The following is a 12603-nucleotide window of genomic DNA, read 5'->3' as shown; positions in this document are numbered from 1 at the left end:
TGAACTCTGTATTCTGCTGGTTTATTTGTCTTCATAAGTCTTGAAGACACATTTTCCCACCATGTTCATCTTTTCAAATATTACTTTGGCTTATCTAATCCATATAAATTTTTGCCAAAATCTTGCTTTGAATTTATAGATTATTTTAGGAAAAATCAACATCTCTATAAATTTAAATTTTCCTATCTATGAATATATTTTGGCTTCTTATTTATTTATATCTTCTGAATGGCATATAATACAAGCCTTATTAATCTTTTTTTTAAATTTTATTTATTTTTTGGCTGTGTTGGATCTTTGTTGCTGGACACAGTCTTTCTGTAGTTGTGGTGAGCGGGGGCTACTCTTTGTTGTGGTGCACAGGTTTCTCATTGCAGTGGCTTCCCTTGTTGCGGAACATGAGTTATAGGCATGCGGGCTTCAGTTGTTGCAGCCTACAGGCTCAGTAGTTGTGGACCATGGGCCCCAGGGCTCGTGGTCTTCAGTAGTTGTGGCGTGTGGGCTCAGTAGTTTTGGCTCGCAGACTCTATACCAGAGGCTCAGTAGTTGTGGCGCACAGGCTTAGTTTTAGTTGCTCCATGGTATGTGGGATCTTCCTGGACCAGGGATTGAACCCATGTCCCCCCACATTGGCAGGTGGATTCTTAACCACTGTACCACCAGGGAAGTCCCTAGCCTTATGAATCTTTTGTTAGATTTATTTCTAGCTACCTTACATTTTTTTTGCCATTATAATAGATAGTGGGGGTTTTTTAAAGACTATTTTTTTAGAGCAGTTTCAAGTTCACAGCAAAATTAAGGGGAAGGTACAGAGATTCCCTAAATACCCCTGCCTCTACATATGTGTAACCTTCTCTTATTTACATCCTCCACCAGAGTGACACATTTGTTATAATTGATGAACCTACATTTACACATCATAATCACCCAAAGTCCATAGTTTACATTACGGTTCACTTTTGGTGCATACATTCTGTGTGGGTTTGGATGAAAGTATAATGACCTGTATCGATCATTATGGTATCATACAGAGTATTTTTATTACACAAAACATTCTCTGTGTACTGCCTATCATCTCTCCACAACTTTGCCCCCCACCCATTGCAACCACTGATCCTTTTATTATCTCCATAGTTTTGCCCTTTCCAGAATGTCATATAATTTGAATTACACTGTATATAGCCTTTTCAGATTGGCTTCTTTTACTTAGTAATATGCCTTTAAAGTTTCTCCATGTCTTTTCATCTCTCTTATCTGGATGTTTATTTTTCCATTTACCTATTGAAGAACATCTCAGTTGCTTCAAGTTTGGGTACTTATGAATAAAACTGCTATAAACGTCCATGTGAAGGTTTTTGTGTGGACATACGTTTTCAGCTCCTTTCGGTAAATACCAAAGAACTCAACTGCTGTATCATATGGTAAGAGGATGTTTAGTTTTGTAAGAAACTGCCAAACTATCTTCCAAAGTGGTTGTACCAATTTGCATTCCCATTAGCAATGAATGAGAGTTCCCATTGCTGAGAATAAGAGTTCCCAAAGACATAGTTGTTTGGAAACTCTCTGGAGATTACCCGGTTCTCCCAGAATTAAGGCACTGATTTGGCAGAGCTGATTTACTCTAAATGTAGCATTTAGAGTACAAAGACTGAAGTTTTAAGAGCACAGTTTTCCTTCCACTCATCCAGGTGTTTTGTTTTTATCTACCTAATGTTGACAGCAGAACATTGTTTTCTAATTGCCAAACAGTATTAAAAGCTACCATATCCATTTATGATGAGGAAAGGCAAAAGTGTTTGGATGGCTTACAACATAAGTCACATATGGAATTCAGAGTACTTTGTATGAAGATGCAAAGCTTTCTTAGCAACTGCAAAGAAATACTTATGCTCCAAATTAGTAATTTACTTCCTTTTTACCAATATGATTTTAGGGCAGATAAGAATGTATTCAATCTGTGGCATTTTGATAGCAAAAGCAAAGTGCTGATGGAAATTGTGCAAGGCCTACATGCCACTAATTTCCTGTTTGTGGCTTCATATCAAATATTGTGCAAGAGTCATTATATCAGTTTACGAGAATTCTTTTGTTGTATTCTGCTTGTCGACACACAGAAGAATCCTCATAAAATGTTGGCTTTTCTTTTTTGTTACCTGAATCCACAAATCCACAATAAGAATGCATTTTAATTCACCACACTTACATATGTAACTGAAACAGAAGTCTCAAAGCATTACTTACCTTTTCTACATCCTTGTGTTCTTATTTAATATTCAATTCTATTTCATTAACTATTTGGTCTTGTAATTTACTAATGAGTTATGCACCACAGTTTGAAAACACTGTAAAAATCACTACTTATCAAGCAGCTCACCAAAAGCAAATTAAAAAAAAGATTTTTTTAATATTTTTCACAATTTTTTTTTTTTTTTTTTTTAGTTAAAAAGCAAGATAGTGCCTCATGTGAAAAAGTATATCAATTGATCTGAGGTCAAGTTGCTCACATTCTGTGAAGGTGGGGAAATTCCACTATGGTCACCCCCTCAACCAACTCATACTAAGCAAGAGTAAGATTTTGTAATTGATCTGTTATGAATGCTCATTTTTTATGCATATGTTTCTTTTATTTTTTGGCTTGTATTTTCCTTAATTTATTTTTTTTAAATATTTTTACTGAAGCATAATAGACATAGTAATAAATAGAATCATACAGATGAACTTATTTGCAAAGCAGAAATAGAGACACAAATGTAGCGAACAAACGTTTGGACCAAAGGAGGAAGGAAGGCATGGGATGAATTGGGATTGACGTATATACACTACTATGTGTAAAATAGATGATAAGAACCTACTGTATAGCACAGGAAACTCTACTGAGTGCGCTGTGGTGACCTAATGGGAAGAAAATCCAAAAATGGGGGGATATACATATATGTGCAGCTGATTCACTTTGCTGTACAGCAGAAACTAACACAACATTGTAAAGCAACTATACTCCAATGAAAATCAATAATATTGATAATAAAAGAATCACACAGTATGTACTCTTTTATAACTAGCCTCATTTGCTGATCATTCTGTCTGACTCATAAGATTTCTTGAGATACTAACTTTTAAGAAGGAAGAATTGGTGAGTCAGTATAAATCAGTCCTACTTATGTTTAATTGACAAAAAACTTTTGGTTTTGGTATAATATAGCATTTAGAACCAAAAAATGTAATTATCTTGCTGTGATTCTAGTCATCATTGCTATTTTAAAAAATTCACACAGTGCTACACCTGCTGCTGGCACAAGATTATACCCAGAAAAGGCAAGTTTGGAGCCCACATGTAGCAGTATTCTAAACTTAGCAACAGCAGACTATAGTCCATGATATTATGATGGGTTTGCCACACTAATCAAATATCATAAATGGATTATATTAAAATCACAGAACACTATAAACATCCCAATGTAGACTTTTCACTATTGGGGTTCTTGCTAAATCAATTAACTGGATTGCGTTTTAACAAGTGAAATAGCATAGAATGGAAAATAATGAGTGATAATGTTTCACTGATACTGGGTCATGATGAAAATGGTATTTCTCACCATGTGTAGCAGTAAATACTTTATAGCCACTTCACTATACGCTCATCTGTAAAACATTAAATGTATTTTGAACAACTACAGTGTGTGTGGCATTGTGTTAGGTGCTCCAGCATATGTTATTAAGATAAATAAAACTCAAGCCTATCCCTCAAGGAATTTAGGGTATAATGTAAAGAAATTTACAAATGGAGTTTAAAAACGCATTGTGTGATAAGGCCATAGTAATAATAGAGCTTAGAACATTCAGAGAAGACTCATAGCAGAGTTGGCTTTTGAGTCAGTTTTGAATGATAAATAGGATTTTATCTGCTCAAGAGGTGAACAGAGAGTGATAAGAGTATTAGCATGAAGAAAAAATGTGTATAATGTGTTGGTAAGCAGAGAATAATCTACGTTTTAAAAAAAGTTAATTGGGTACATGCAGGTGAGTGAAGAAAGGAAGACTAAATATTAAACTTAGACATTTTACCTGTAGTTAAGTGAGGAGCCATTAAGGAGAATAGTGACGTGGTCAAAGTGATATTTTAGAAATAGTAATCTTAAATACTATTGGTTATCTTGGAAGGGCTTAAGGTGATGGTTGGTAGTCTAGGCAGGAGACACAGGAAAGAAACCAAATATGGAATAATAAGAAGCTAAACTATGGTGAAGGTGAGGAGAATGGAAAGGAATTGTGAGACAAATCTAAGATATTTACCTAAACAACAAATATGTCATCAATGAGGTTTGCATTTGGGTGTCAGAACTAAGGGAGAATGAGTTAAAGATATTTCCGAAGTTTTTATTAGGATAATTAATGACATGTTGTTACTTTTTCTAGAAAGAGGGAATAAGAAGAGAAAGGCACAGAAGATGATGGGTTGTGTTTTATTTATTTATTTTAATAAATTTATTTGTTTATTGGTTGCATTGGGTCTTCATTGCTGCACGCAGGCTTTCTCTAGTTGTGGCAAGCAGGGGCTACTCTTCATTGAGGTGCGTGGGCTTCTCAGTGTGGTGGGTTCTCTTGTTGTGGAGCACGGGCTCTAGGCATGCAGCCTTCAGTAGTTGTGGCACACAGGCTCAGTAGTTGTGGCACACGGGTTTAGTTGCTCCTCAGCATGTGGGATCTAACCAGATCAGGGATTGAACCCCTGTTCCCTACATTGGCAGGCAGATTCTTAACCACTACACCACCAGGGAAGTCCTGGGTTGTTTTTTAGAAAGAATAGATGCTAACAGATGCTGACAGGTATAAATAACCAAAAGGTGATTAGAAATAAGGAACTGGATACCAGGAAAGGGATTTGAGAATGATTTGGAGGGTGATAGTTATGATAGCATGACAGTGAATGTTATCACTCAGCGACGGCTTGTAGAGAAATCGCAGAAAGGAACAAACTTTGGGAAACCTCCCTTTTCCTCCATTTAAGGAGTAGAAATGAAATTCAGTCATTAGAAACAGCCTAAATATTCTGAGGGTACATAGGATAGTGGAATATCAAAACCCTAGGGAAGAGAAAGTTTCAGGAACAAATGGCTTAAGGAATGTTATATATAACAAAGTGGTTAAGAAAGTTGATGAAGGGCATTTATTTCGTCAAGTTGCATGTTGTTTGGTGACACTACAGGAAATTATTTTTGAAATGTGGGGACTGGAGGAAAGATATACAAACTAGATTATAAGAAGTAAAAGGAGTAAGCAGGGAAAATAGAAGGGGGAAAGGGGAATACACAGAAATTTTAAGGAAAGGAAGTAATTGGATGGGTTCTTAATGGAAGGATTTATCAATAAAATTAGACTGAAACAGAGGTTGTTGTTTTATTCTTTTTAAGATGAATTGAGCTTGGGAATGTGGCCAGTGCAATAGTGGCTATCCTAATTGGCACAAGTTAAATTACTTAAAAATTATGGTGATGGGGCCCAGTGAAGGGAGAGTTGAGGTCAGACTTGCTCAGCACAGTGCAGTGACTTTCTGCAATATCTCTTAATATCTCCATAAGAGACTTGAGAAAGCAAAGTAGAAGTGATTTATAATGTTATTTGCCAGGTATTGCAGAGGTTAAGGGGTCTGTGGGTGGAAAATGATATCATGGGAGCCAGGCAGGAAAGGGATGTAAGATGGTAAGGAGGATAAAGTCCAAGAGCTGGAAGTATATTCGAAAATAGGAATCATTTTCTAATATAGAGTATAGAAAATAGGAATCTGCCTGGAATCATTGATGTTAAATAGTAACAATTTATTTCATTTGCTGTTTGCTTAATTGAAGCATGTTTGTAAAGTCAAGGGGCACAAAGGAGCTTTTCAAATAATTCACAAGTAATATCTATGGCCAGTTTTTACTTAGCTCTAAAATAGCAATAGAGTTATAAAACTTTTTATTTGAAGTCTTGGTTTCTTCTATAACTGTCCAGTTTAGTGTTTTGCCTCCCAAAATGGTACCATGGATTCTTATATGCGTGATTTACTTCCATTTTAAACTCAAAAATTTATGATTACGTTCTTAAAAATCCCAACCCGTACTTCCCTGGTGGTGCAGTGGTTACGAATCTGCCTGCCAATACAGAGGACACGGGTTCGATCCCTGGCCCAGAAAGATCCCACATGCTGCGGAGCAACTAAGTCCATGCACCACACCTACCAAGCCCGCGTGCTGCAACTACTGAAGCCCACGCACTTAGAGCCTGTGCTCCACAAGAGAAGCCACCATAATGGGAAGCCCGCATGCTGCAATGAAGAGTAGCCCCTGCCTGCCACAACTAGAGAAAGCCCCATGCACAGCAACAAAGACCCAACGCAACCATAAATTAATTAATTAATTAACTTTAAAAAATCCCAACCCGTAATTTATCTTAGTAAATTATTATAGCTCTGTTATCTAGATTCTCATTTAAACTCTTAAATTCTGCTTATTTTTACTTCTTACGATAACAAGATAGACTAAGCCCATCTGAATGTATAGTAGCAGTGTTTCCCAGAATGTGCTTGGTAGACATTAGCCCTATGGGATGCTATAAAATAAATAAAGGAGAGGGTGTGTGTGTAATATGGTTGGAAAACTTGAGAAAAATGAGTCATTATGTTACCTTTTAGGATATTCAAAATGCTTATTAGCATCAGAGCTACTGGAAGCCCTTCAGGAAAGAAAGTTAATTTTTTCTAAATTCTACATTTCTCTAACTTATCTCACCTACAAGGACCACTACTACCATCACCATCACCCAGTTATGCTTTTATACAAAACTAATTAATATCCTTTGGAACACACTTTGGGAAATATTGCTACATTTGAAATTGTATTTGTAAGTAATCTGAAACAGTATAAGAATGAATTCCGTGAGTACTTTTGAAATAGAATAATAAAAACATGAAGAATATGAGATCATATATATTATGGACAATGGCCATAGATACACAAAAGCAAATGTGTCAGGACAAAAGGAACCAATAATTTTAGGAAAAATATTTCTGCAAAATCTTGAGGAATGACTCCTACTTGTTATTCTAGGACTTGGAAAGTAAATCTGACTTTATCATATCCATACCACCATGATTTTTTGTTGAGCAGTTAGTAAAAATCACAGACTAATGTCAGACCTCTGTGGGAATCTTGAAATGGCCACTTATTGCTATAAAACTTTAGGGTTTTTTTTTCTTTAAGAACTTTTATTGAGGTACAATTGACATACAATAAACTGTATATTTAAAGTGTACAATTTGATTTTTTTTCCTTATTAGTAATGTATATATGGCAATCCCAATCTCCCAATTCATCCCTCCCCAATCACTCCTGCTTTCCCCACTTGGTGTCCATATGTTTGTTCTCTACATCTCTGTCTCTATTTCTGCCTTGCAAACTCGTTGATTTGTAGCATTTTTCTATATTCCGCATATATGTGTTAATATACGATATTTGTTTTTCTCTTTCTGACTCACTTCACTCTGTATGACAGTCTCTAGGTCCATCCAGGGCTCTAAAAATGTCCCAATTTCATTCCTTTTTATGGCTCAGTAATATTCCATTGTGTATATGTACCACATCTTCTTTATCCATTCATCTGTTGATGGACATTTAGGTTGCTTCCATGTCCTGGCTATTGTAAATAGTGCTGCAATAAACATTGGAGTTCATGTGTCTTTTTGGATTATGGTGTTCTCTGGTTATATGCCCAGTAGTGGGATTGCTGGGTCATATGGTAACTCTATTTTTAGTTTTTCAAGGAACCTTCAAACTGTTCTCCATAGTGGCTGTATCCAATTACATTCCCACCAGCAGTGCAACAGAGTTCCCTTTTCTCCACACCCTCTCCAGCATTTACTGTTTGTAGATTTTCTGATGATGCCCATTCTCACTGGTGTGAGGTGATACCTCATTGTAGTTTTGATTTGCATTTCTCTAATAATTAGTGATGTTGAGCAGCTTTCATGTGCCTCTTGGCCATCTGTATGTCTTGTTTGGAGAAATGCCTATTTAGGTCTTCTGCCCATTTTTTGATTGGGTTGTTTGTTTTTTTGATATTGAGGTGCATGAACTGTTTATATATTTTGGAGATTAATCTTTTGTCTGTTGATTCGTTTGCAGACATTTTCTCCCATTCTGAGGGTTGTCTTTTTGTCTTGCTCATAGTTTCCTTTGCTGTGCAGAAGCTTTGAAGTTTCATAAGGTCCCACTTATTTATTTCTGTTTTTATTTCCATTATTCTAGCAGATGGGTCAAAAAAGATCTTGCTGTGATTTATGTCAAAGAGTGTTCTTCCTATGTTTTCCTCTAGGAGTTTTATAGTGTCTGGCCTTACATTTAGGTCTTTAATCCATTTTGAGTTTATTTTTGTGTATGGTGTTAGGGAGTGTTCTAATTTCATTCTTCTCCATGTAGCTGTCCAGTTTTCCCAGCACCACATATTGAAGAGGCTGTCTTTTCTCCATTGTATATCCTTGCCTCCTTTGTCATAGATTAGTTGACCATAGTTTATCTCTGGGCTTTCTAGCCTGTTCCATTGATCTATATTTCTGTTTTTGTCCCAGTACCATATTGTCTTGATTACTGTAGCTTTGTAGTATAGTCTGAAGTCAGGGAGTCTGATTCCACCAACTCCATTTTTTCCCTCAAGATTGCTTTGGCTATTTGGGGTTTTTATGTCTCCATACAAATTTTAGGCTTTTTTTTTCTAGTTCTGTGAAAACTGCCGTTGGTAATTTGATAGGGATTGCATTGAATCTGTAGCTTGCTTTGGGTAGTATAGTCATTTTCACAATGTTGATTCTTCCAATCCAAGAGCATGGTATATCTCTCCATCTGTTTGTATCATCTTTGATTTCTTTCATTAGTGTCTTATACTTCTCTGAGTACAGGTCTTTTACCTCCTTAATTAGGTTTATAAAACCTTAGGCAGTGTTTTAAATTTACTTAATTGTTTTATTTTTTATTTTTTGGCTGCATTGGGTCTTCATTGCTGGGCTCAGGCTTTCTATAGTTGTGTTGATCGGGGGCTACTCTTCATTGCAGCACAGACTTCTTATTGTGGTGGCTTCTCTTGTTGCAGAGCACGGGCTCTAGGTGCGCAGGCTTCAGTAGTTGTGGCACATGGGATCAGTAGTTGTGCTTCACGGGCTTAGTTGCTCTGCAGCATGTGGGATCTTCATGGACCAGGGATTCAACCCGTGTCCCCTGCATTGGCAGGCAAATTCTTAACCACTGCACCACCAGAGCAACCCAAACTTTAGGCATGTTACTAAACTTTTGAGCCTATTCCCTCATTTGTAAAATGGGGACAGGTTATGGTAATGATTTAATATTGAATATATATAGTCCTTAGCAATGTATCTGAACAAAGATCCTAATAAGTGGTTGATATCATTAAGTATTAGTCTTATCTTTTCCCACTCTGTATTCATCTCTCCTATCTAAAGTCCCCTGCTTTAAAGCTCATACTTATATAGCAATCGCTTTCTCTGTTCAGTCCTTTAAATTATATTTTTTGTACTTTATTTTTAGTTCTAACTTCCACATAGAAGATGGCTATAATTAGGCTTGGATTTTTTTATCTCTGATAAGATTGCCATTTCTTTTTTACCTTGTAATTAACTGTCAGAGATCAAGCTAGAATAGAAATTGTCATCTCTGCTGTTTTTTGTTGCTGTTATTCATCTGTGCATGAATTATTAATATTGTCTTCAAGACACAGTTTCTGTGCAGGACTCTTTTTAAACCACTTTGGCTGTTACATTACATTTTGTTTAGTTAAAACAAGACACATAATCAATTATCATACTTTACTATCTTGGTTGATAATGTCCAGTATTTTGTTAGCCTTAGATACCATGTACTTGGAGTGGATATCTTTAGGGAGTAGTTTATGTTGATGACTCATAAAGTCTTCTTTTTTTAAATTGAAGTATGGTTGATTTACAGAATTATGTTAGTTTCAGGTGTACCATATATTGATTCAGTATTTTTCAAGATTATATCCCGTTATAGGTTATTACAAGAATCTGGGTATAATTCCCTGTGCTATACAATATATCCTTGTCACTTATCTATTTTATATATAGTAGTTTGTATCTGTTAATCCCTAATCCCTGTTAATACCCCAATTTGTCTCTTCCCTCTTCCCTCTCTGTTTCAGTAACCACGAGTTTGTTTTCTATGTCTGTGAATCTGTTTCTGTTTTCCATATACATTTATTTATATTATATTTTAGATTCCACATGCGAGTGATATCATATAGTATTTGCCTTTCTTCTGTCTGACTTATTTTACTAAGCATAATATTCTTTATGTTCATCCACGTTGCTGCAAATGGCATTATTTCATTCATTTTTATGGCTGAGTAACATTCCATTGTGTGTGTATATGTTGTATGTGTAGATATATATGCAGTTTTCAAGTTTGGACTTTAAAGATAAATTATTTTGTTAAAATAATTGTAAAGATGACATCAGAGTATGTACACCTCATAATCATCTAAATTCTGTATTGGTAACAAAAATATAAGCTTAAATGAATTGTTACCCCAGATTATTTTAATACACTTATCTAATGAAATGAGTCCAAAGTATGAAAGTGAATCTTTTATTGGAATGCAAAAGCCTAAGATTCATCAAAATAGGTTTTTATATTGGTTCTCATAATTAGTATCTAATGTATAATTTCTCTTATATTTTAATGTTGACAGCTTCTTTCCCGTGATTCCTTAGAAGCAGATGAAATGGAAAGGCTTAAGCATGAAAGGAATGATGCCTTGGAAAAAGTGAATACACTCAAGGTAATCTCCAATTTAGCTTCCTTATATTTTCTTTAGAAAAAAAGAAAAGAAAGAAAATTATCTTGTGTTGAATTCTGGAGCATTGGGGCATAGTTTTATTTTTTAAAGAATATTAATATCAAATAGTTTAGCACTGAATATTATTATCAAGTAATTTGATATTAATTTATTCTGCTGATCTTTAGAAGGTTATATTTTTAGTTCACACACTTATTGTTTATATTTCACAATCTCCATCTAAGATTCAGTGTGAATAGTGGTTTGTAGCCATACCTTCTGATCTGGCTGCTTCTCACCCTTATTTTTCTTGCGCTGGGGGCAAGAATAAGGAGCCAACAGAGATTAGATGAGGAGCCAACAACGTAAGACATGACACTTTCAGACCCTCAGATGGTCATTGGAAAATACATTTTCTTCCATGTGCATGGGAGTGCTTCAGGGACATCTTGTTTTGCTAACATAATTTGGAATTAAGGCAATGTGATTTAAGGGAAATAAAAACAGACAGTATATCCCAAATATACTTTAAGATTTTAGTTCTCTTTATATATCTTCATTTCATGTTTAGTAGAATATTAAATTTACATTATATACTAATTTTTACAGAAAGCCATTATATTTTTCAAATCTTCAAAAAAAGCAACTTAACTACTTGATTTACCATTAATTCAACATAGGAATGTATTTTTTAATTATTTTCTTAAATAAATGAAATTCTATTATTTGTTTAATTTTTATTAAAGCAAAATCTTTACACCAAAAAAAAAAAAAAAAAAGAAATTACCTTGCTACCTTAGTTTTAAATTCTGACCTCTAGAGGAAGCCATTGTTTAACATATCTTGTTTATCCTTTCAGAGACTTTCTCAATGTAGGCAAGCATATGTTTAAAAATACATGTATATATATATTTTAACTTTTACCAAATTGCTTCATACATTACACACTTTTTTTACAGCTTGCCTTCTTTTTTTCTCTTTGTTAGCATTATATCTTGGGTTACTTTTCAGGTTAATATATACAAATCTACCTAATTCTTTTTAATGCCTCTCTAGTCATCAAAAAGTTCTGTTCTAGGTTATTTAATCAGTTCCCTATTGATGGATATTTAGGCTATTTCCAGTTTTCCATTATTAAAAATAATTCCATCATAAATAGCTTTGTAGATGTATTTTTGGGCAGTTGTGCAATTGTGAAATTACAAGTTGAATACATTTCTGAAAGCTGAATTGCTTTTATCACATGGACACATAAAATTTTACATTACCAAATTCCCTTTCAAAAGATATTACCAATGCATGTTACCTCCAAATGTATATAAGCATTTTACTATTAAAGGAATATTTTATATTTCTTTTTACATCTTTGAAACCATGATCTTTCCACATTTTCTTGTGTAACAATTAAGAGTTAGGATGAAAAATATAAACTTTAAATTTTAAAAATAAATTAATAGTTTCCTCATATTCTCTTAGAAAACATCTCCAATGTTGGGTGCATTGGTAAGATAGCATTTTTATATAATTTGCTCTACGTAAGTCATTGAGGCTCTTGATTCATCAGAATTTTCTGAGGCTTTCAGATCTTTTTCACTTCCTTAATGTTTATCATTGTTAAATTTAGTGATATATTCCTATTTTTTTTATTGGAATATCAGTAGTAATTATTAGAATTTTAGTTTAAAACTGTATTCATTTAACATTTAAACAGAGCTTGCCTGAGGAGCTTTTCAGTAAATCAGGATTCACATTTAAAATTTATGAAAT

General features: G+C 34.5%; 1 protein-coding gene across 4 annotated transcripts in view; it reads left to right on the top strand.

The window, feature by feature from the left end:
- Positions 1–12603, top strand: part of STXBP4 (syntaxin binding protein 4) — a 185480-nt gene that overhangs the window by 75935 nt on the left and 96942 nt on the right. For all 4 annotated transcript variants that reach the window (XM_057713743.1, XM_057713746.1, XM_057713742.1 and 1 more), the window contains one exon: positions 10750–10839. In XM_057713743.1, the coding sequence (XP_057569726.1) occupies positions 10750–10839 (90 nt within the window). The remainder of the gene's footprint in view (positions 1–10749; positions 10840–12603) is intronic.

Source organism: Hippopotamus amphibius, chromosome 17 (genome assembly GCF_030028045.1).
Source record: "Hippopotamus amphibius kiboko isolate mHipAmp2 chromosome 17, mHipAmp2.hap2, whole genome shotgun sequence".
NCBI classification, from domain to species: domain Eukaryota; kingdom Metazoa; phylum Chordata; class Mammalia; order Artiodactyla; family Hippopotamidae; genus Hippopotamus; species Hippopotamus amphibius.
The sequence above is the reverse complement of the archived record's forward strand: the minus strand, read 5'-3'. Positions and strand labels throughout refer to the sequence as shown.